General features: G+C 33.7%; 1 protein-coding gene and 1 non-coding gene across 2 annotated transcripts; both read left to right on the top strand.

Moving 5' to 3' along the window:
* Nucleotides 1–991: 991 nt before the first annotated feature.
* LOC110110253 lies at nt 992–13,011 on the top strand. Its single transcript, XM_020841634.2, has 4 exons — nt 992–1,218; nt 12,416–12,477; nt 12,582–12,640; nt 12,740–13,011. Exons 1-4 carry the CDS (start codon nt 1,142–1,144, stop codon nt 12,755–12,757), a joined length of 216 nt encoding a protein of 71 aa, XP_020697293.1. The 5' UTR covers nt 992–1,141; the 3' UTR covers nt 12,758–13,011.
* On the top strand, nt 10,740–10,827 carry LOC114580439. Its single transcript, XR_003701839.1, has one exon. It is a non-coding gene; the product is annotated as a small nucleolar RNA SNORD25 (small nucleolar RNA).
* Nucleotides 13,012–26,768: the final 13,757 nt, after the last annotated feature.

The raw sequence follows: 26,768 nt of genomic DNA, 5'->3' as shown, positions 1-26,768 counted from the left end.
GATTCAGGAAACCTTTTCCTCCACCTTGGAGTGCTCCAACTGCGTTACTGTAAACGTTATCTGCTGGTGATCGCGGTCAGGTGAGAGGAGAGGAGCGCGAAGAACACCCAGAGGATGCGTTAGATGACGAGTCGATGGGAGAAGACTCCATGGATATTGGATTCAAGTGATGGAGTGACGAAATGGACCTTTTATTCCTTCTTGCGGTGGCTTCTGAATACGGTGGAAGAGGCGGAGGTGAATGTCAGTGGGGATTGAAGCATGTATATATTTTGGTAATTTTCCTATATTATTAACTATTATTATTTATTATTATTTCTTAAATTATTTTATATATTATTGAAACTATTTTTAATTTACTATTTTATTACATAAAATTAAATTTAATGCAATGTTGTGCTGAGGCAATAAATTCATTATCATCCTTCTTGCACTTAAATGTCAACTTATTGAGTTGCTATCTTGTTTATAAATTTTTTCATTAAAGCATTCAAATTTTTTTAGAATTGGAATACTTTGAAGGTTGAAGGTGAAAAACTATATATGTAATTATTTATACGATGAATTTCTATATGAAAAAAATTAATTTTGAGAAAATGTATAATTATCAAAAAAATAGTAAAATATAAGAAGAGTTTCAAATTTTTCGATAAATTGAAATATGCTATGTGGCATCTTCTTAAAGAATACAACGTTCTTTAAATCAATTTTCTAATATTATTTGTTTTTTTTTCTAAGTAACAAACATTTTTTCGGTTAAATTTTAAAATTTTGAGAATCCGAAAATTTGAGGACCTTAATTAATTATTTCTTTAATAGTGAACTCGAGTTAAATGTATTGGTTGAGACGAATCACAAGCAAAATCTGTAAAATTATATATATTATATATATATATATATATATATATATATATATATATATATATATATATATATTATATATATATTAAATTGGTTTTAAAATCACTGTATTCGTGTAGTCCGAAGGAAGAGATACATGGGGCTGCACGCGTATAATTTCTCACGTTTCGGAAATCGTTTCTAGGGCTTCCTTGTTTCCTATATCGGGCAAAGGTAACTTCGACTCGTAAGAAGGTGCTTGGTGTTTGTTCTTGGCTGAGGGACCCTCTCATCTGCGGCTATGGCGGGCGGGAACTTCCTCGGCCGAATAATCGGTTACGTCGTCAATGAATTGGTCGTTGAAGGCCTTGCCAACAAGTAATTTTGTTGCTGCTTAACATATTTATAAACATTTTGTTCTTCTGATTTCACAGTGAGAAGCGTGATTTTGCTTCAAACATGAATTTCTAGCTTCTTCACAGATTGATTGAAGTTTATGGTATGGTTGCTGAAGCTAGATGGTGTTACATGTCTCCTTTTTTTTTTCTTTTTGACTTATTTCCTTGAAGCAAATACTTCTTTTTTATTTCTTTGAAGTAATGAATTTCGGACTGATGAATTTGTTTGTTAGCTTCTCCGTTCCACTTCGCCTGCATTATTATAAACGAAGCCTAAATGCTTCACTTTTTCTTGTTGATATTAATGATAGCTTTTCCTTCCCCTCAACTGTTCCTTTGTCTTTCTAGTGCAATGATATTAGGGCTTATAGCTGTAGGGACTGTTTGGTGGCCTAATGTATGCATGATTTAACATATATCATGCCCAACAGTCTTTTTGGACAAAATAAATCTACTATTATTTAAGTCTTGTTTCAACCCCTTTTTGCTGTAAATTTTAGATTTACGAAAATCTAGATTTTGGCATATTTTCTTGATTTAGCATTAAAGGGAGAGAAAGATCGAGCGTTACCTTAAGAGGGATCAGAAAAAGTGTGGCGGCAAAGAATAAGTGGATTCGATCTGGCAATCACTAAGGAGAGTAAGAAGCTTTTCAACCTATTCTGTTGGAGCTAGTAGGAAGAAGAGCAGAAGATGTTGATGGAGGAGTTGTCTAAGGAGGCAAACAAGCTTCTCTGGGATGAGTGACTACTAGGGATTCTGCTTCTTAAAGGAATTGATCGATGATGCCTTCCAGTCTTATTTCAATATTAAATTAGTTTAATAATGTACTAATCAGATTTAATCAAAATATCATTTAAGTTAAGTTTGAATGCACACCAGGAGAGTAACTTTTTTTTTCATAATCAATAATTATTGTTAAAATCCTATTTTATTATTAAACTTTAATCATGAAATAAGTAGCCCAATAGTTGAAAATGATTTAACCTTTAGCATGCCATATAGTTTTTAGGATTTAATTTCCAAAGGATTTATTAAATTTTGATTTATAGGATTTACTAAATCCTACTCCTAACCAAAGAACACTGTACAATATTTTTCGCCAAGCTTTGCTTAATATAGTTAGCAAGCTATATCTCATGCCTGGCTGACTTTTTCTCTTGAAATTATAGATAATTCTGAGTCTACTCCAATATTGCCCTCCATTAAAGTAGCATGATTTTTTTTGTCTGCATGCTTTGTTAGGGGCTATTTGTTTGCCAAGTTCAACTAGGATTTATGCCTTCCAGATGGTTGAAATGAAAAAAAAAATCCGATGACTTTTAAATCCCATTTCACCCCATTTTGTTGTAAATCCTGGATTTTTCAACTTGCTATTTGGCTGCAAATAGGATTTAACTCGCATAGGATTTAGTAAATCCTATAAACTTATCCTTGAAGTAGTTAAATACTGAAAATTATTTAGCATGATAGTGGTTAATTGTTAAATCCTAACAACTTGTTTGACAATTTATTTTTGGATTGAAATATATTAAATCAAGTAAGATTTAAATAAGAATACTTGATGAGTTATTTTAAATATGTTATACAAGTACAATAATGAGTCGTGATAAATAAGCTATTTATCAGTGAGAGCATGTAAATATTTAAGAGTAAAAAAAAAGACATTCTTCTATTGCCTCAAAAATATGATGTAAATTATCAGGTTGAGAGATGCCTTTCACTAATTTTCTATGATGAAAGGAATGCATTAGTAAATTTTAGATTGCAAATAAATTATTTTGAAATTAATGAAGTTAAAATTTTAAGTATGCATCCCACATGTTAATGGTAGTTAAATGTCTCATAGCATCTCCTTGAATTTTAATTTTCTCCCAAGTCGCTACAGGCATGTTGAGGTCTTCATTATTGACTTTCATCTTACCCAACTTATTATCATATTATATTTTAATTTGAGTCATGTTAAAATATTGATAATTTCCATGATAACTACCAATGAAATTATGCAATACTGCACAAGTAATTACAATATTAGCCATGACACTCAAGATGAATTGTCTGCATATGAGTTAGCACTTAAAAATCTCTCTTTCCAAATGCCAAAAGTTCTATTCATTATATTGCCTAGTTGGGCTCGACGATGGTTAAGTCTCCAGTGTCACAGAGTATGTACGAGATGAGCCTACATGACATTTACTTAAATGATATTGATATCCTCTAATGGGCATCATAAGTTTATCCTTGTCATCATATCCCCAGTCAATCAAGTAATATTTTTTTGTGGGTACCTGTAATGCTCACTTCATTGATCATCGTTGTACTTTCATATGTATTATGGATTCATCTCAATTAGAAGCTTGGTTTAAAAAATCATTTAAGGCATGCCTTAAATTGAGGCATATAAGGAGTGCCTCATGGCTAAAGCCTCACTAGCTTCAATGAGGCTTAGTTGTCATTTAGCTCAAGTTCAAATTCATTTAAATTCTGTTCATCGTCTTTTTCTTGAGTTCAAATTTTGTACAAATTCGGTTTAAGTTCAATTCTTCATTTGCTTAAGTCCAGGTCCCCTGTTCAGTGTAACTTTTGGCAGCCTCCCAACGTCTCCTCCATTTAGGGGAAAACTACAGGAGTTTGGGTCTCCCACTACGCTCAAGAAAAACGTGTACAGTAGGTGTCGGATGACACCGCGGCTATAAAATCTTCAATTCCACCATGCTAAAGATAGGCGTGTATGGGTCTTCAGTACCTGTTTGAAATGCACGGTTGTTTCTCCGTAGGCATTGAAGCATCTACGCGTACTTATATTCGTCCCCGGTAAACTAGAGAAAAGCATGTACAGGGCCTACCCGCCTTGCCGTAAACATTGAACCGGGTTCCCTTCCCACCATGTTAGTGAAAAGCATGTATGGGCGTTTTTTCGGCTCAACATGAATGTCGAAAGCGTTTTTTTTTAGTTTAGGGAGTTTTACCTGTGAATGGCCGTCGGGCTCAAGAGGTTTTGGCTATAGGAGGGAGTGGAGTCGGGCTCAAGGGTTTCGGCTACAGGCAATGGGATCAGAGGTTAAAATGCAATTGGATCTGAGGGATGCAACTCGATGTGGCTTCAGCAAGGGTAGTTCGGTCCAACAAGGTAATTGGCTTCGTGTGTTTTGCAGCTAGTATAGTGATCAAAGGCGTTGCAGGAGAGATAGGCATGATCAGGGGTTCAGTCGTTCGTCGGCATGCAGGTGGGGTGAGGTCAGAGGAAGATGGAAAGGGGAAGAAAAAGGTTGGAATTTGAAGGAGACTTGGTTCTGTTAGAGGAGGAGAAGAGACCAACTGGATCTCTTCACAGAAAGGTGTCCGGAGCTTGCGACAAGGAAGGGATTGAGGCTTTTGCATGGGATTCGGCTTCAACAGGCGTCAGAAGCAGCGACAGGTGGTCTCGGCAACAATGATTCAAATGGAAGTTTGGATTGTGAGAGATGGGTTGGAGCATAGCTCTGGAAGGATAGGACTTGTGGTCGTGGTTTGAAGGTCGGAGGAAGCAGAAGTTTTGGTCGAGGGATTGGAGCAGGGGATATTGAAAGCAACGACGGGAGCTTGCGGTTAGGGGAGAGGAAGAGAACGATGGAAGGGCTCAGACACTTCTTTGTTTTATCACTAAGAGAAGCGACAATTGAGGCTCATTGTGGGAATCTCAGACGAGACGTGAGCGGCGCCGAGCTACAGGTATTTTGTTGGATCTTTGCTTGTTTTCCAGTAGGATTCATGCTGGATTTTGGTGCGTAGGTTAGCACTTACAACCAAGAAAGAAAAATTTAGTAATGTGGATGATTGGTAAGAACGTGTTCAATTCAAATATGAAGTATTTCTCCATTTCATGTCATAAGTGTGATTTTTTTGCTATTATTTTTTTTTTATTATTTGTGAACTTTAATAATAGCCTAGTTGGATATGTTTTTAATGCCACATAGCTTTGTTAGCTAGTCACTAATTGCTTTTTTGACTATTGGCAATATCACATCATAATTTATTCTTTAATATATCATTTATTATATTCATATAAAGAAATTGCTTCATAATCAATTTCTCAAAAACAATATTATATTGCTCATGTCATTTGGGTATTGAGCTCTTTACTTGGCTCCTATGCACAAACAAAGACACGACAACACAAATACGACATGACATGGACATGAGACACATTAATTATAAAAAAAAATTGGAATAGACACGGGTTGGACATAATATTGTAATTTTTATATTTTAAATATAAAAATTCAATAAGTAAAATAGTAAGAATAATTGAGAAATAATAAGTATTTTAACTAGGATTTGTGTTTAAAATGTTTAATATTAGGATGTTGAGAGCGGGCATCGATGTCTTGTAGGCATCATGAGGGGAGACGACATGCTCTTGACATTCGGACGTTATTATTGTGTAATGGGCATCAAATATTGATGTCAAGACGACATTAATCGTCAATCTCGAGATGACGTCAATCGTCGATGTTAAGAAGACATTGGACAAATATGAGATGTCGAGAAGGCACAGGAGCGTAATTGTGGGTGTTGAAATTGCTGGCATCAAGCATCAATGTGAACACAACATCATACTTTGATGTTGAGATAGTTTTAAAATATTGATGTTGTGATGGTATTCGATGTCAATGTTAAGATGATATCGAGCATTGTTGTGAAACCCTAGTCGTAACCTATCAGAGAGAAATGAAAATGGGAATGTTTAGGGAATGAGGTATATAGTGCGGGCGATTGATTTAGGGATTTGGGGAGAAAGTAAGAAATTTAATTTTTATTTTTATTAAATACAATTTTGAGATACAATAAATTATATTTAAATTTTTTTTCATAAAATATTTTAGACGTGTGTCAGGCACGTCTGTCCAACTTATTTTTCATATTTTTTTAACCAGACATGCATTCACATGTCTAACACATATTGGTGGTGTGTCAGATTCGTGTTGTGTTCGATACATGTCGAACACTGCATACTTTTTGGAAAAGTGTTGGTTCATCGTAGCTTGGCTCATATGGATCAGCATGTCCTCATTAGCAACAGACTGTGAATTGGAATTCTCATAGTGTATTGACTTTTCTTTGAGAATCTCTTCATCTCTATAGTTTAAATAATTCATTCACATTGCAATTCACTGAATAATTGAAATCATATATTAGCAACTTCTAATAATATATTCAAATACTAGTAGCTATTAAATATAATAATGAATTATCCTATATTTTATTAAAATAATGGCTAACAATATACAATTAATGAGCAATTAAAATTTTTTATCACTTGGTTGAAATCTTACTAGTACGTTTATAGTTGATCCTTGTGGTAGGTAGTTGATATCTATTGATTCTTGATCAATGACATGCTTTGTATGCCCCTCCTTATATGCATGACCATTAATTAGTACTGTTCATTCATTTTTACTCATTGAATATTTGACTTTAATTTATTTTCTCCTTTGTGTTATCAATTAATTTTGTTGAACAATTCAAATGAATTCTTTAAGTTCAATTGAAATGCCAAAGCTTACAGTAATTTTTGGATCACTCATTTTCAATTTTTCCTAATTTTAACGTTGACATATCTTTAACATAATTTTGTCATAAATATTCTTTTTCATCCACTAAACACCCTAAAAAACTACTATTAGAAAGTGAGTGAATTTTTCTCGATAAAAGGAAAATAAAATAAAAAATTAGAACTAAAAACTACTTTAGGTCTAATTTAGTGCAATTCCTTTGAATATCTATAGCAAATCTTCAATGTAACGACTCCTAATAATGGATAGATATATCAAAACATTGTTAAAGTGAAATAATATGTTATTTTTGAAAGCCTAGATCACCATACTTTTACAAATTAAAATGTAGATCACCAAACCAAGTAATATAAAGCCTTAGGACATGTCTTGTATGTCTTTATAGTATAAGGAATATATAACAACAACAACAACATCAAGCATTTGTCCCACTACGTGGGGTTGGCTACATGAATCCTTTTTCTCCATTGTTTTATTAAAAGTCAAATTCTTATTTAAATCTAATAACGAAAGATCATATCTAATATTTTCTAACCAAATCTTTTTAGATCTACCCCTCTACCTTTTTTAACATAAGTCAAATCTAATACATCTACTTTCCTAACCGAGTCATCGGAAGGCCGTCGTTTTATGTGACCGACTCTCTCTAATCTTATCTTCCACTAGAGCTACTCCAATTTTTTCACATATATGCACATTTTGTATCCTATCTCTAAGGATAAAGCTACTCATCCACCTTAGCATCCTCATATCTGCAACACTTAACTTAGTATTATGTTTCTCTTTTAATGGCCAACATGCGGCATCATAAAGCATCGCTGGTCTCACCACCATCTTATTGCATTTTCCCTTAAGTTTGAGGGGGACTTTTCTATCACACAACAAACCCGATGCATTCCTCCACTTCAACCATCCAACTTGAATTCTGCTGATAATATCCCCATCTATTTCACCATCAACCTGAACAATAGATCCAAGATATCTAAAATGTGTACTCTTATTAATTACTTGATTGTCCAAAATCACAATCCCTCACTAAGTGTATTACTACTAAAATTACACTCCATATATTCAGTTTTAGATCTACTCAAATAAAAACCTTCAGACACTAAGGTTAACCTCCATAATTCAAATTTATCTTCAACTCCCTCTCTAGTCTTATCAACAAGAAGAATATCATCAGCAAAAAGCATACACCAAGGTACATCTTCTTGCAAATGTCTAGTGAGAACATCCATGACTAAAACAAAAAGATAAGGGCTTAAGGCTTATCCCTGATATAATCCAACCGAAATAAAAATATACTTGGTGAAACCACCTTGTGTTTGAACACAAGTAATGTATAAGGAATATCATAGAAGGAAATTCATTTGTGTTGTTTGACAGAGTGATTGACATCACAAAGGAGAAAATCAAACAATATCAAATATTCAAGAAGTGAAAATAATGGAATAGTATTTACTGATAGTCATACACAGCAAGAGAGACATAATGAACATGTGATTGATAATGAATTAATAAATATTAATTATTTTTCATTTGGATGCTATGTTTCAAGTAAACATGTCTTATTGTTGCCTCCCACATCAAATTGAATGCTATGTTTTCAAACTAGGTCCTTATGACCCGACGTGATTTTTTATTGCATCTAATTCTTTTATACAAAACCCTAAAATAAAAAGTTAACACAACAACAACATCAAGCCTTTATCCCACTATTTATGAATCCTTTTTCTCCATTGTGTATTTTTAAGAGTCAAATTCTCATTTAAATCCAATAAAAATGGTCATTTCTAATATTTTCTAACCAAGGTTTTTTTTTTATATATACCTCTACCTTTCTTAATATAGACCAAATCAATACATCTCTCCTAATCAGGTCATCGGAAGGTCGACGTTTTATTTGACCATATCATCTATGGCGACTCTCTCTAATCTTATTTGCCACTGCAGCTATTCCAACATTTTCGCGTATATGCTTGTTTTGCATTTTTCCTCTAAGAGTAAAGCCACTCATCCACTCGAGCATCCTCATCTTTGCAACACTTAATTTATTCTTCAATTTTAATGGCCCATGTTCTGATCCATAAAGTATTATAGGTCTCACCACCATCTTATAGAATTTTCCCTTAAGTTTGAGTGGTACTTTTCTTTTACACAATAGGCATGATGCATTCCTCTACTTTAATCATCAAATTTGAATTCTACTAATAACATCCTCATCTATTTCACCATCACTGAATATTAAATCCGAGATATCTAAAAGGTGTACTCTTATTAATGACTTGATCACCCAAAGTCACAATACCTCCACTAGATCTATTACTATTAAAATTACAATCCATGTATTCAGTTTTAGATCTGCTCAAACAAAAACTTTTAGACTCTAAGATTGATCTCCATAATTCAAGTTTACCTCAACTCCCTCTCTAGTCTTATCAGCAAGAAGAATATCATCAACAAAAAGCATACACTATGGTACATTATATTGCAATTGTCTAGTAAGAACATCCATGACTAAAGAAAAAATATATGGGCTTAAAGCTAATCCTTGATGTAATTCAACTGAAATAGGAAAATACTTGGTCAAACCACCTTTTGTTTGAACACAAGTAATAGCTCATGCATACATGTCCTTAATGACTTGAGTATAAGTATTATTAGCCCATTTCTTTAACAATTTAAGAATAATAAAATATTCAAACAATCATTATATTGCAATTGTCTAGTAAGAACATCCATAACTAAAGAAAAAATATATGGGCTTAAAGCTAATCCTTGATGTAATTCAACTGATATAGGAAAATACTTGTTCAAACCATCTTTTGTTTGAACACAAGAAATAGCTCTTGCATGCATGTCCTTAAGCCCTTTCTTTAACAAGTTAAGAATAATAAAATATTCAAACAATCTAACGACCAAAGTTAGTGATGTTAACTTGTAAATTAAATGGAGTTATTCAAATAAAAAAATAGGATTTCAAAAATTTCTAGAAAAAATTTTGAAAGTAAGTGGAAGAATACTTGACTAACTTTGAAATAGTTTGAACAAAGTTGGATAATAGGATAAGGAGGAGGTGGTTGCGGTGTTAGGCTCCCAAGGGTTCGTTGTTGGTGGCAGAAGAGGGCTGGCAATAGAGACAATTCACGTATGGATGGAAAGTTTGGAATGTTGCTTTGGCCTTGACTCGAGTGTGCGTCTGACTAGATTGGATTAGGTTTAATATTATTATTTTTTAATTAAAAAAATTTGTAGGTCGGAGGCGTTCGCCTTAAAGGTGGAGAGGCTTGCCTCAGCCTAAATGGAGGTTTATTCCTCAAAAAGACTACTTGAGGCGTGCGTCTCAAGGCGTTGTTTTCCATAATTGTGCTTAGGTGCGCCTTGCATTGCACAATTTTAAATCCTACTTGAGTTAATGAACTTAAATTTTGAAATAAGTTGCCAAGCAATTTGCCAGGATTTAACTAAATTTAACCATCGGCATGCCAAATAATTATCAGGATTTAACTGCCTCAATCTTTAATAAATTTGGATGCACGGGGTTTATTTAAATGTTACTTGAACTAAATCCTACTTGTAGCCTAAAAGCCCCGTAATGCAAGTTGCCAAGCAATTTGTCAGGATTTAACTAAATTTAACCATTGGCATGCCAAACAATTTGTAGGATTTGTCTGCCTCAATATTTGGTAAATTCGGATACACGGGGTTTACTAAATGTTACTTGAATTAAATACTACTTGTAGCCTTAAAGGCCCCTAATGTACTTTATTATCATATAAGAGGCTTTTTTGTTGTGACTTTTGCATGGTTGATTTGTGTTATATGCTTATATTGATAAATGTGACGATTGTGTATGGCGTGCTTATCTCATCTTGATGACTTTTCTTGGCCGTCTTTCTCCTTATTTATTTTTACTACAGAATCATGTTAATAAATTGTTTGTAAGGACCGCAATGATGACTCTCTAAAAACCTGTAATGATTTTTTCAGCAATGATCACATATTTTATAGGACATCCAAGGGGCTGAGTTGCTCTGGCATTTGTCTAATTCCAATTTGCAATTGTTCATACCGCTTTTTTAACTAATTTTGTTTTTCATTTAATGAATTCGCCTTGTTTCTTTCTCCTTTGGAAAACCCCAACTAGGTGGGATAAGGCTAATATGAAGATCATAACTTTATTTATTTATAAATAAAAGGAACATTTTTCCCATGTAAATCTGTGATGGTTTAAGGGCCATTCCCTTGTGAAATTGATCGAATCTGCCCGGCTTTCACTCTTTATATGTGTTCTATTAGTTTTCAATGTTGTTTTAATATTAATTTCTTACAACTGCTTCAGTGAGCATTCATTAATGGCCAGGTGTGTTGAGTATCCCTGGACCAAGTGCACTAGAAGCTATATGAATAGTTCCCCTCGCTATCCATTCTGGACTTCTATTTTCATGCATTGGACGTTGGGGCGCAACATTATTTATATCAAGTGCTGGGTTTTTCCATGTATTCTATCGTGCCATTTTAGTTTAACTATTTGACTAGGAACAAATTTATGCATTTTTCTCGTTTGTTTTAGCTTTAATTATTTTCCTTCCGAATTATATCTGGATTATCTATCAGTCTTTTATTTATGGGTGCTGTTTGAACATTGTACTGAATGAATCCAACCTTGTTGTAGAATAGAGCCCTGCATTGGGTACCCATACCCACACCCACCCATGTACCCACCCATACCCAATGGGTATGGGTGAGTATGGGTATGCCCATGACCTTATGGGTCGGTACTCAACATCGGGGGATAAATCGATTTACGTTGTTAATCACTGTATATCTTATATTACTGCAATCCTCACTATGTAGTGTGCAGCACATAACCATGCTGCGATTACAGTAAATTCTAATATGCGGCTTGAAAGTTTGTAATCAGAGCAAAGGGCAATAAACATCAAGGCTATCAATCTGTGGCAGATTGCGTTCAAAAAGCATGGAAAGTGGGTGGGTATAGGTATGTACGACATCCCAAAAGTCACCATGTGGGTGGGCGTGGGTGGGCGAAGCCCGTCCGAGTAAAGCATGGGTGCCTAATGGGTACCCAACCAGGACCCCATATGTAGGGCTTTGTTGTGGAATCTAACAACATTGTTTAAGTGTACTCTTTTGTAAATTTTAGGTTATTACTTTGTTTAGATTTTTCAATAATCATGCCATATTTGATTGTGTTTTTTTTTTTTTTTTTTTTTTTTTTTTTTTTTTTTTTTTTTTTTTTTTTTTTTTTTTTCCTTTTTGTCTTGTTTTTATTTTGTTTCTATTTTATTTTTGATTCATTTCAACAATGCTCAAATATGTTTGGGTGTGTATTTGTTTCTTGTTTTCTTGTGTTTTGAAAATAATTGAAAGCATCAAAATTCTTGGAAGCACGCTAAAATGTTTCCGAAAACAAAATATACAAAAGCAACTCACAATACATGCGAGTTGTTTTTTGAACACCCCACCCCCCAAAAAAGAAAAAAATAGGAAACAAAAACAAGCTAAACTGTCTTGCATTTGAGAAATTGCTTAGCAGATAACAAATAATACAAAATTAATTAAACATCTGATGATTCTATTTTTTCCTGCTTTGAGCAGCCCAACATTTCAAAGATTTGCTGTGAGGACATCAAAAACATTGCAGGATTTGTCCATTAAAGGTACATTTTTTGGTCATTGTAATTAGAAAACATAACATTTAGATGACCCGATGAGAAAGAGTAGTGAACCAAGTTTAATTTGCTGTGCTGCTACCTCCTTGCAGCTGAGCAGACAAAGCAAGAAGTAGCAGAACAAATCAAGGAAGCTTCAAGAAACTTTGATGTAAGTTCTCTTGGTCATATGACCAACTAGTAATTCCGAATAATTCCTTCCATGGATTTGATCTTTTACAATATGTCGTCTTTTCGTTTGTGTTATCAGGCCTTCAAGAGACAATGATGACATACGAAATCTCATGCTGCTTATCAACTTCTCTCTCAAGAGGCTAATCAAGCAAGTAGGAGGTATTATTAGGATGACGCATCTCGCTTTCCTGGTGCTGTCTTGATCTTGATTGATGTTTTAATACATTTGAAAAGTTCCAAAACCTTGTCAATGTTAGTTTCTTGGTTGCATTGTAAATCAAATTTCTGTGTTTTATGAAGAATCTGTGCACTGATAAATAATAAAATATTTCGTTTTTTTAGTTTAAATGTTAGTTTCTTGCTTCTAAGTTTATTAAACTTCTTGTAAGGCCTGTTATGTATTTGAGTTTTTAGTGTAGAGTTTTAGTTGATTCATGTTTTCTACTTCGACTTTGGTCAGTACAGATTCCAAGTATTAACATTTTCTTACTAACATTTAATAGCTTAATAAATATCTTAATAAATATTCAACTATAGTAAATACGTGGATAAGGTTATGAAAGTTATCCTAATATGGATAATGTTCCAGTGTAGCTAGCCAACTGTGATGGGTTTCAAGTTACCCTATCCTAGACATGAGTGTGTTTTCAAGTGCTCATGCAAATATTCAAGCTTAGCTAAGCTGTTGAAAGCTAACCAATATACAAATTGGTTTTAGGTGTTCCACATCAATATTATCTATTCATTATCTCCACAAATCTCTCTCAAGTTTTTTGTTGTGTTACATCTTAATATGTTCTTTATGACAATTATTAATAGGATGATGAACATAAATTAGAGAGAATGAAAAAGAAAACTTATGTGGGAGTCACTAGGCCATGATAAAGCTGTGCTGCAATGTTATATTAGGCCGTGAACTATCTTGTCTCACCTCAAGGTCACTGCAGATTGGGGATGGTACTTACATATACCACCCAACTTCTATTTGTTATTTACATGGTTTTATTTTGCCGATACCTTCAGGAGATTGTCTACACATCCGTGGGTTCTTTGATATTCTAATCACGTATCAAGAAGTTCAGGTTGATCATCTCTTATGAGTTGCCCTGTTGCAACAGTAGTGTGTAGAATGAGAAATTATATTGTGAATATTTCGGACGGGAAGAACCGTTTGCTGTGTATTTGTTGAGTATTTGTAAATACACAGTAAATATGCAACAAATCAACAAAAACTAAAAAAATACTCAGCAAAAACTAGCAATAGAGCATTTGCTGAGTATTTATAAATACATCGCAAATTTAAATGATTCTCTTCTTCCGGACTCCGTACAAAATAATTTCTCGTGTAAAACACACTCGCATAGGCACAACTTGGCCATCTTGTTTCTCTTAACGAGTAGGAAATTGTATAAGCTCATGATGATTTTTTTTAAACATTAGCTATGGAAAGGAACACCTTTCTTGTAGCATGAGATTTGGAATTCTTGTAATTAATTAGTATTCAATGGTTGCCAAATTTTTCTGAGGACAGTAGCATTTGTTAGGACTCGTTGGGTTGGGGAGTATTTTACCTTATGCTTTATTTCTCATAAGATATCTCTAATTTAACATTTAGGGCATGTTGGAAACACTTGTATTTTATTATCATTATTTTTATTTTAAAAAAAAACTTTGCGTGTTTTTAACTTTATTTTCTTATTATTATAATATAAATATACTTATTTTTAAAAATGGTCAAAATAATTTTTAAGAGTTTTGAGTATTTTTAAAAAAAATTTTTGTCATCAATTGTTATAATTAAGGAACTTTTTAGTATATTAAAATTTTTAATATTATTTTGAAGACAAAGATGTAAGATGAGTGGACTGTATTGGTTCTTATTTTTAAGAATAAAGGTGATACATGAGTGCATTAAAATTATGTGACAGTAATTGAGCATAGGTTATAATGCAATATTAATATTTTTTCAAAATCAGTTTGAATTCATGGCAAGTATGTCTATTATGGAAGATATAAATTTGTTTAGAGGTTTGATGGAGAAGTATAGAGAGAGCAAGCAGGATTTTCATACGATATTTATTAACTTAGAAACATCATATGATAAAGTTCTAAGAGAAGTGTTTTGGAGAGTTCTAGAAAAAAAAATAGAGTTTAGTAATGTTAGGGGTGTTAAAAAGAGTTTTCGGGTCAAGTTTGGGTCAAACTTGAAACTAAGTCGCCTTCAACTGATCTGACTTGATTAGACAAACATGTTAGAAATTCAGACCCAGACTCAACCTGTCGGGTTCCCGGGTTGACCTTGTAATAACTCATATTTTCATCCAGCAAAATAAATTTAGTCATTATAACTCTAAATTATAAACCGTCTATGTCATAACATATATATTGTTGTGTTTTAATTACACTAATTTTTAGATAATGTTTAGGAATTGACATAAATTTTTAAAAATTTGATATTTGTCAGTATAAGTGGGGGTTTTGGGACGGTTAGGTATTCTTTTTGCAAATTGATTTCACAAAAAATATTTAAATATGATGGATTACTTTATAAATATTTTTATGTAATTTTTAAAGCTCTTGATTTGAAGATATAAGAGAATTTATAAATTTAATACTGAAAACTATATATATTATATTATTATTTTATTATAAAAAATCTAATTCCTCTATTATTTTAGCCATTTTCCATTTTTCCAATTTTGAAATTGAAACCAATGTCATGATATTTTGAGAAGAATAGAGAGGAGAGAGATAATAGAAGTTAGGATTTGGAGGCCATGAAACAAGTTTTGTCAATCGATGTTGTTAAGAGATTTGCTTGTCTCATTGTAAGGAATTATTATACCTTTTTTTTAAGATTCTATACTTTTATATTTAATGTATTTTAATTTAGTCAGAATTTGTAAAATCTATGATATCATAATTTTTAGCAAACTTTTACTCCATAGCTTTTGGTATATAATAGATGTCGATAATATGACCATCTGTAATATTATTAAATTTCATCAACAACAACATCAAGCCTTTGTCCCACTACATGGATTCGACAACATGAATCCTTTTTCTCCATCTGTAATATTAAAAGTCAAATTCTTATTTAAATTTAATAAAGAAAGATCATTTCTAATATTTTCAAAACAAGTCTTTTTAGGTCTACCTCAACATTTCTTAATATAAGTCATATCAATACCTCAACTTTTCTAATTGGTCATCGAAAGGCTTCTGTTTAATGTGACTGAACCATTTAAGGTGACTCTCTCTAATCTTATCTTTCATTGGAGTTGTAATACCCCACGGTACCCCTAAATAGTACCATTGAGTGCATCACATAAACATTTATCCTTTCATTAACATTTTATACAACTTTTCTTTTTAGAAGCTCATATAAAACATCCAACCATAAGTCCATTTATACATCAACGGAAGCATCTTCCAAAATTAAAACTTCAATAAATACATTTACAGAGCTACTAAAGAAGTCCAAACAAACTCAAAGTAGTACAACATGTAATTTGCTTACTAACCTCAAAAGTATATTTCAAACATAGAATAAGCATTAACATGTAATGTAAATACTTGCAGATTAATCTTCTCCCACTTTGCACTTTCCCTTTCTTGTAACAACAGCCAGTAATAAACTACTGGTGAGCTATGAGACTCCATAAGTGATGCAAATTTAAATAGCATTTAAATTTCATGATTATAAAAATTCATAACATTGAAAACATAAATAAAAAACTACATGAGCAAGCTTCATAAATTCTCATTTGATATTATCCTGAAATTCTTCTTACATCCATATTGAATATTAATTTTACTCAATAAAATATTTGGCTACTCATTCATAAACATATTCAATGGAGCCCAGGTAAACCTGGTATTATCGCCATTGAATTGCATAGATGTCCATTTTGCCTCTTTGGGGTCCCTTTTGACCCATCTGCTTTGCATGTTTCATTTCTTTGGGGTCCCTTTTGCACCACTTACCAAATAGTTTAATATATGAGGACCCTTTTGCCCCACCTACATTGGTAAGTTATACATAAATCTTTAGCCAAATTTTACTTTTAAATTGATATTCAGTACACCATCCATATTCATTATCCATACTAGACTTGCTGCATGCTTTTTATTCATTCATTGCATAACATGAATATGCACATAATACGTAAAGAAAATGATCTCTTTTTAAAAAATTATCAATTAGAAAAATATTTAAATGAACATAATACACCTTGATTTAAACTCACATAATTAATTTATGTAAGTGGTTAATCATAATTGAAAACTTGTAAGTATATTCTTTTCTAGGCCTTTCACAAAAGGTTGATCAAACATGCATAAAATCAAATCATTTACTTTCATGACTATTTTCCAAAGTGTCATTATAAACATTGTTCATATCTAATGATAAGATATATATTTCTTAAAAATACTTGCATCACTTACTTCCTTGTCCAGTCGTCTCTTCTAATTCTCTGCTTCGCACCCTTCTACGATTGTATGTCACCTCGAAACTTTCTCTTTGCATAAGACCAATAAAACCTATAACACAATTAGATCCAACATCTTTAAAGACTTTCACTACTATTTTTAGAAATCCATCTAACAACCATGCACAAACCAAAATGATTTACCTATTTTCTCCTCTCAGAATCTTCTTTCTTATCCATCTTTCCTCAATTTCTCTTCTTCTTTCTTCTGCTTAATCCCTCCCCTGTTTATTACCTCATATAATATATTTTGCTGATTTCTTTTACTGCCAGAACTACTCCCATGCACTGTACAGAATTTCTCTTCTAAATAATCATGAATTTCTCCAGCTGATTTCTTCCTGTGAAGAATTCCTACTATAGAACTCTATTCCAATCCCTCATGCATTACACTGTGCTGCCTGGAGAAATCCCTCCATGCTGAATTCCCATTGTGTAGAAGACTTCTACAGCCCTGTAGCAAAGTTATCTACTGAAATCTGACTCAATTCCTTCGGTTAATCATATAATTCCCTCAAATGATGCTTCCCAACGTTTCCTTTCCTGACAATAAATGGTCTCACTCACATAACTGTCATGCTTTACTGCCTATAGCAGGTATCTCATCGGAATTCTCTTCAGAATAAAGAGAATGCTTAAATTACCTAATGTTAATGTGAAGGGGTGCAGCCAAGGGATGTTTTCCTTGCTTTGCTTGATTTCATTTAATATAACCTTAATATTTAGTATTAAAGTTATTATTTAACTAATGATAATTAAATGTTAATACTAATTTCACATTAATTTAATCTTAAACTTTAAAATAATTTTTCAGATATAATTAATTCATTTTAATTTTTCATGCCTAATAATTTTGCATATTACAAGTCTTCCCTCCTTATTAGAATTTTATCCCTGAAATTCATCATTTCATACTTCTTCAATAGGTTTGGAAACCTCTGTTTCAATTCATCTTCATTTTCTCATGTAGCATCTTTTACTGATCTGTGCTTCCATTTCACCTTTACAAAAGAAATCATTTTGATTTTTAGTTTACGAACATCCCTTTCCAAAATCATTTTCGGTTATTCAATATAAGTTAAATCTTTATGAAGTTTAATATCATTCTGTGAAACCCTTTGACCTTCTTCTGTAACCCACTTTCTGAGCATTGAGATATAAAAAATATTGTGGATATCAGACATATCTATAGACAGTGCCAACTTGTAAGCCACTGGTCCTATTCTTTCAATTATCTCAAATGGCCCAATGATTCTAGGACTGAGTTTTCCACTTTGGCCAAATTTGAAAACGACTTTCATTGGTCTCACCTTTAAAAATACATAATCTCCTACTCTGAATTCTACCACTTTGTGCTTGCGATCATAGTATTTTTGTTGACGGTCTTGAGCTGCTTTTAGTCTGTCTCTGATTAAGCAGACCTTTTCTGTAGCTTGGTCTATTAAATGTGGACCCATTAACTATCTTTCACCAACTTCAAGCCAACTTAATGGAGTTTTGCATTTTCTGCCATAACAAAACTTCATATGGAGCCATCTAAATACTAGATTGGTAGCTATTATTCTAGGTAAATTCTAACAAAGGAATATGATCTTCTTAGCTACCTCCAAAATCTAGAATACACAATCTTAACAAATCTTCAAGTACCCGAATCAGTCTTTCTGATTGACTATCTGTCTGTGGATGAAAAGTTATACTAAACTTCAATCTTGTGCCCAAACTTTCATGTGTACTTTTCCATAATTTGGATGAAAAATTTCCATCCTTATCAGAAACAATAAATTTAGGGATTTCATGCAATATGATGATTTCCTTTGCAATCTGATGATTTCCTTCACAAATAACTTGACCAATTTTTCCACTGAATCAGTCTGACGAATAGGGAGGAAATGAGCTAACTTTGTTAGTCTATCGACCACAACCCAGATACTATCATGTCCTTGTCTTGACCTGAAAAATCCTGTAACAAAATCCATAGCTATTTCCTCCCATTTTCGTTCTAGAATTGGTAGAGATTGTAACATCCCACTGGGTTTCTGATGCTCAGCTTTAACAACTTGACATTTCGCATACTTAGCCATATAATTTGTCACATCTCTTTTCATTCCTGGCCACCAAAATAATGTCTTCAAATCCTTGTACATCTTTTTACTTCCAGGGTGAATGGAGTAACTGGTATCATGTGCCTTAAACAAGATGTCTTGAATCAAACTTGACTCCTTTGATATCCACAACCACATATCGTACCTGATTCTTCCTTGTTCAACAGCAATGAGTTCCTTCTTTAACCCTTCTTTTACTTGATCCATAAACTTCTAATAGTCGTTGCTTTTCTTTTGAGCTTCCATAATTCTTTCCTCCAATGACAGTTGAACTGTCATCTGATTAATGCTCAGTGTACTATGATCTCCTTGCATTCTGACTTCTATTTGTAAGGCTTCTATTTCTTTAATCAATCTTTCCTCGCTAGTCAACATATTCAATTGTGATTGGGTCTTTCTGCTCAATGCATCAGCTACAACATTAGCTTTGCTTGGATAATATTGGATGTCAAGATCATAATCTTTTATTAATTTCAACCATCTTCTCTGTCTCAGATTCAATTTCTTTTGAGTGAAAATATATTTCAAGCTCTTGTGATCAGTAAAAGTTTCACATTTAACTCCATACAAATAGTGTCTCCAAATTTTTAATGCAAAAACCACTGCAGCTAATTCTAAGTCATGAGTGGGATAGTTCTTTTCATGTGGCTGAAGTTGTCTGGAAGCATATGCAATAACTTTTCTGTTCTGCATCAACACACAATCCAATCCTTTTAAAGAAGCATCACTATATAATTGAAATCCCTCCGTTCCAAAAGGAATGGTCAGCACTGGTGCAGTTGTCAAACATTACTTCAATTCACAAAAACTTCACTCACAATCATCAGTCCATTCAAACTTAATATCCTTCATGGTTTAACTTGGATAAAGGCAAAGCAATCTGAGAAAAACACTTAATGAATCTTCTATAGTAACCTGCCAATCCCAAAAAAAAACTTTTGACCTCTACCACATTTGTTGGTCTTGGCCATTCTAATAATGCTTTTATCTTTTCTTGATCCATAGATATTCCTTCTCCGTTGACAATATGTCCCAAAAATAAAATTTTCTTTAACCAGAACTCACACTTAGAATATTTGGCAAATAATTTATGTTGTCGCAATACTTCAAGTACAACCTTCAATCGCACTGTATGATCATTATCATCTTTAGAATATATTAAGATGTCATCAATAAACATAACTACAATTTGATCCAAATAAGGTTTGGAAATTCTGTTCATCATATCCATGAATACTGCCGGGGCATTGGTTAACCCAAATGACATGACTAAAAATTCATAGTGCTCATATCTGGTTCCAAAAGCAGTCTTCTCCACATCACATTCTTTCATCCTAACATGGTGATATCTGGATCTCAAATCAATTTTAGAGAAAATAAAAGTACCTTATTTAATTCTCTGAAATCAATACAGAGTCTTATAGAACCATCATTCTTCTTTACAAATAATATAGTTGCACTCCAAGGAGATGAACTAGGTCTGATAAAATCTTTTTCAATTAGTTCAGCCAATTGACTATTCCGCTCTTGTAATTTCTTGGTTTCCATTCTATAAGGTGCTTTGAAAATGGGATATGTGCCAGGTTGCAAATTTATTGAAAATTCAACTTCTCTTTCAGGAGGTAACTCATTCAATTCCTCATAGAAAATATCTGTCTAAAGCAATCAATGATGAAATGACTCCTCTATCACACTGAAAATAAAATATTTCTTCTCCAAGCAAATCAAATCTGACTTTCTTTTTCCAACATTCTATAGTGACAAAATGATTGACTAACCAATCCATTTCTAGAATTATATCAAATTCTAACAATGGGAGTGCTATCATATTTGCTTGAAATTTTCTACCAGCTGTCATAAAATCAACTGAACATGTTGTACTAGCATTCAAATAATTACCCGTAGGTAATCTAACATGCAATCAAGTAGTAAAAGAGACAGGTTCTATATGCACTTTCTTACAAAATATCTCAACTATGAAGGAATACAACACACCAGAATAAAAAAGTACTATAACAGAAAAATCTGAGATATTTAAAGTACCTATCAACACCTCCAAAGAATCCTTGGCTTCCTGGAAAGATAAAACAAAAACTTTACCTGGTACTGATCTGACTGCTTCACTTGAGGTTTCTCCTTTTATTTTAAAAGCAGGTTGATGCATTTGTGGTCTGGCACTTCTGAATTGATCCAACCTCTGACTACCTCAAACTTTTATGCCTCTTTGAACATTCTTTGGACAATTCCTCTTAATATGACCTGATTCTCCACATAAATAACACTTTCCTGAATTCATAAGGCATCTTCCTGGATGAGATTTTCCATAGGTTGTACAAACTGGTATAGTAGGTACCCTGGTAGACTACTATTGTGGATTCTTATAAATTTTCTATCTTTTGAATAATCCACTCCTATAGTCACCTTGTCTCCTCTTATCATTATTATCCCATTTATGTTTCACCAGTTCTATGTCATTCTCCAGCAATCTAGCACTTTCAACTAGTTCAGAAAATTCCTTTATGCGAAGAGGGACTAAAAGCTATCTCAATGAATCCCTTAAACCCTTCAAGAATCTATAACACTTTTCCTCTGGAGTACTGATAAGCTGAGGAACATACCTTGATAGAGCTATGAATTATGCTAGCTTCATAATTAATGACGGTTTTTTCTCCTTGCTTTAGATTTACAAAACTCTCCTGCATTGCTTGTCTTGCTGATGGAGGAACATACCGATCCCTAAAAACTTGCTTGAATTCTTCCCATAAAATTTTCTCCTCAGATTTACCTTTGAATTTCTCCAGCTGCTGTCCCCTCCACCACCTGTTAGCTTCACCCTCTAGCATAAAGATTGCTAGAGATACATGTCTAATTTTAGGACATCTCATTCCATTTAAAACTTTCTCTATCCTGATGATTCAGTATTCAGTATTCATTACTTCTAGCATCAACTTCACCCTTAAATAATGGAGGTTTTAAACTCTGAAAGAGCTTTAGCTGCTTATCTACTTCAGCACTAACTGGATCACCTGTCTCCACATTTGTACTACTACCAGGAGTGGTAGGAGTGACTGGTGTAACTACAGGTGGAACATCAGGTATTGCAGATCCCATCATAGACTGCATCTTTTCCATCATCTGCATCATCATATTCATCATCTACAGTTGCATTAAGTTCCCTTACATTACATTAATTGCATCTGATCCTACAAGTGTAAGATCTACATTGGGTGCACTGCCTCCTATTGGTGCAACATTTTTAGTATCCTCAGAGATCCTAATAAGCTGAGATGACTGATGTCAAGACCTAACCCGACCAGAATGAATCCCTTCGCATCGGGTCGCAATGAATTAATCCAGGATCAAGCTTTGGAATTTTCTTTCAGACTTTCTTCCAATAAATAGATATAGAAAATACAGAGCTACTATAAACATCCAAATATACATAAATTCATCTGAAATTTTCTTCTTTTTTTCATCAAAATAATCATATACATTATAGTGCATGGCTACCAACAAAAAGAACAGAATAGAAAAGCCATGACTGTACAAAATCAAAAGTAAAAAATGCCTAATTTTAGATTAGATACTGAATGGCTAGTCCAAAACCTCCTTCCCTTTTCCAGAACCTGAAAACTACGCAGATAATAAAAATGAGCTAACAGCTCAGCAAGACAACACCAGCCAATCAAAATCTTCAGAAACTCACATCCAAAATACATCAGAAAAGTAGCCGTACATAATTCAAATAATCGTACAGAAAATCGTATAATTAGACATGATACAGATACTTGATTAACAGAATATTCAAATCACTGATATAGAAGAATTCATACAGAATATTCAAATCAAATTTCTGTTAGTGAAATTTTGAAAACAAGTTTTTAAAAATATTAGTTTTCTTTGGGAATCTTAAAATTGAAGATTAATTCTAATTCTAAAGTCGAATCAACTCGGTAGAAAAAGTATATCACCCCGAAGGATGAAAATAAAATTTCATGACGGTGTTCAGACTTAGAATTATGAAATTCATCTTGAATATCATGACCGGATTCTAGAAAGAACTTCGTATAGCCCCGAGGGAACAAAGTGAAGTTCAACTCAATATCAAATTATATTATTCAAGAAGTACGATCGTCGGGTTCACATCCAAAGCCTTATCAAAGAAGGGTGTATCTCCCCAAAGGGAGATAACACCATTCAATAATAATCCTTCTAATGTACTAAAGACAATCATTTTTTAACTATTTTCCAAAGAAATCTAATACGATTTTAGAAAAATAAATTTTAAAATCAGGTGCGTGTGTGGTTCCAAATCTCCTACGAGCGCAAGCCCTCGTAGTTAATTATATAGTAGAGAGATAGAGTCCCCTACGAAAACTCTCGATTAAAATAGTGACAAAATTTTGTAAGATCTTTTAGGAGTGATATAAGAAAATGAATGAAGTTTGGAAAATCAAAAGGGAATGGATCAAGATTGAACAGTTATTAATAGAGTTAAGAGAAGAGAAGTAGGGGGCACATTGAGAGTCCAGAATCATCCGAAAATGTCCCAACTTAATCTAAGTGTTCGGCTTTATGTTTTAGGATTGAAATGAAGCTTTAATTAGATTTGAGCATTTTATTAGAAATTTGAGATTATATTCCCGAAAATTGGGGTCTTATAATAAAAAAATATGCCCTAGATCTTAAATCTAATTTGGACACTGGACCACAGTCGTCCGAACCTAACTAATGCAGTGCAAGGTCTGGACTTACCCCAGCCTGGATTGGGGAGCCAGCTAACCACCTAGTCGATTTAAAAGAGATGAGTTCAGTCTTTTATGAAAGAGTGGTAGGGACATTTTATTTAATGTTTTGGAGAGTTGGGGCCGACATCTAAAGATTTTTCTAATTTGCCTCTTTGACTTTTATCGGGTGCAAAAATGCTAAGGACTAATGCAATTAAATATTAACTCTTTAGATTTGTTTCTAATGCAATGCATGCTGGTTAACAACTCTAAATTAAATATGCTTGAAATTTTAAAAATAGGCTTAGAAAATAATTTTTTAGAAGACTGGACTTCCCCAGGTCCAGCACCTCGTCCTCATAGGTCAGACTATCCGGACTCTACCCGCAGGCGGGGAAGGGTCTAAAGCAAGGAGAGAGTAATGCAAAAATATGCATGCGACCCCGGGGTCGATCGCCGGCTAATTCTCTAGTTATTTAGACTTTTAAGATTATGAGTATAAAAATTTTCACACCCTCACGAGTCTCACGTATCCAGGCCAAAACAAAAGCGGCACACAATCGCAAAAAAAACAAAAAAAAGGCAGGCAGTCCTAAAAGCAATCATCTCAACACATCAAATATAAATAAATTAATAAATAAATGTTCATAGGAAAAGTTGCCTTGCTTATTACAAATAAGAATTTTGTAGAAAGTAAAGTGGCCGGGCACCACTGATAACAACCCGGATTCTAAACCTAGTTGAGGCGCAAGTGATTTTGAATGGGATACTCATTGTCTTCAAGTCTTCAATCTTGTTCTCCTTTGGGTTCATCTCCTTCAGGATTCTTGAATTCTTTGTAGTAGGCTATCCAAATGGATAAGATGACACTTTCCTTGAGGGGAAGCCACTCTTTCCTCTTTGGGGTACAATAGCACCTTAAATAAAGAGCTTCAAAATAGCTTGCAGTTAATTGCAAGATTCGAGCCTACATTATCGTACCAGGACAATAGTAAATATCATCCTGTATGATCAGTGCAATTTGAAGCTTTAATCAGCGGGACGATGCTGGTATAGAACAGAAAGAAAGTTGTCCTATCATCCGCACTGTACACGAGCGATTAATAATAATCATCCTCGCTAATGATTAGTTCAAATCACAGAGTATCAGCCAGCACAATCACTCTAAAAGAGTCCTCCGACGATATTCTAAAAATAGCCTTGCAATCTTCTAACCCGGCGCCCGATCTGACGCCATTTGCTCCCCCGACTGCATCAGTAACACTACCAATAACAATCAGGGGTTATTTGCGAAGTATTCTGATCTTATCAGATCCCCGCAACCCGCCACACAGAAATTATTGAGTTCGCCGATCAAATCGCGTGCAGACTATTGCCGGAATATGACTAGCTGTCCGATATTGGATAAAACCAAAATCTAACATACCATTTACATGATCGTTCCAGGAGCAACTTAAGATTTTTTGAATGGAATCATCTCAGGCTGATCTTGCAATCGTGACAAGAGGACGTATTGATGCGTATCAAATCATCGTAATTTCTTTCCTTATTGCCCTGATTAACTTTAGGCATAATTATTATCAAGTCGTCCAGGCCGATTACCACCAGAGTCCGTCCCTGGCCAGAACAACGAATTCTTCAAAATAAAAAAAACTGTCCCTTGAGGATAATATAGATCATCTTCGCGCGTTGATTCTTCCTATTTTAGCTATCATACCTGGCCCAAAAATAAAAACAAAAAAAAATTGTAAAAACAAAAATCCCAGGGGGACCAATCGGCTAATGACGGCTGCCTTAATAAGATGAACTGTTAGGGGTTCTATTTGAACCTATCATTCTAGGATGATAATAATATCTTCTGGACATGTTGGTAAAACAAAATTCTAAGTTAGATAGAAGAAAAATCACTCAAAGTGTGTGTGTGTATGGTTACTTAGCATCGACACTTCAGGGGATGGTTACAATGACTCAAAGAAAGGAGAAAAAGAAAAAATTTAGAACTGACTCAGACACTAAGTTACCCAATCTTCGAGATCGTTCCGATTGCCTTCTGATCTTTGGCCCTGAATGTTTAATAGAGTAAGGAAATTAGGGAAACAAGACGTGCTTTGCTAACATTGAAAATCATAACCTGAGGGACAACATATTTGCAACAGCTTGAATGCCAACTCGAATAATTGGACAATTATGATTGAGAACTTGGGATCTCTAAACACTCCATGATACTTAGAAGTTATGGGAGGAAAGTTTACAAGTACTCCAATACTTTCTTTTAGAGAAGAACCTCATGGAAATCTAGGCTTGCTCATGTCTACTTGTAGGATTACAAGAGCCTTTAGAAGCTTTGAGAACCGTAGACTTGTGAACATACTTTCTTGTGCCACCTAATATATATCAGCAGATAAGGCAATCCTCCCCTCTAATATGCCACTTGCTCCATAGAATAGTTGAATGACCATATTTGATCTATTCGAAAATTAATCCTTGCTGCACCGTATAATCCGTAGTGCCTAGACTTTGGTCTACTATTGGATGGAAGAATGGGAATTAAAACCTTGGGATAAGACTATTCAGAGTTTCTTTCCCAATCTCTTATATAATACTCTCCATAACTAAAGAAATAGTTAATAGCCTTCCAAAAGTAACTCTTTAATAATTTTCCGCAAATAACTTTAATAAAAGTATGAGAAATCCCAGCATTACCCGGTGAGTGTTTCCTCCCATTGTTGTACCAAACTTCTTCTACTGCGTCTCATGGCTAATCCTAATCAGAAAATTCCCGT

The sequence above is a fragment of the Dendrobium catenatum genome, unplaced genomic scaffold, assembly GCF_001605985.2.
Source record: "Dendrobium catenatum unplaced genomic scaffold, ASM160598v2 fragScaff_scaffold_1022, whole genome shotgun sequence".
Taxonomy (NCBI): domain Eukaryota; kingdom Viridiplantae; phylum Streptophyta; class Magnoliopsida; order Asparagales; family Orchidaceae; genus Dendrobium; species Dendrobium catenatum.
Note: the sequence above shows the minus strand (reverse complement) of the source record. Positions and strands in the feature narration are given on the sequence as shown.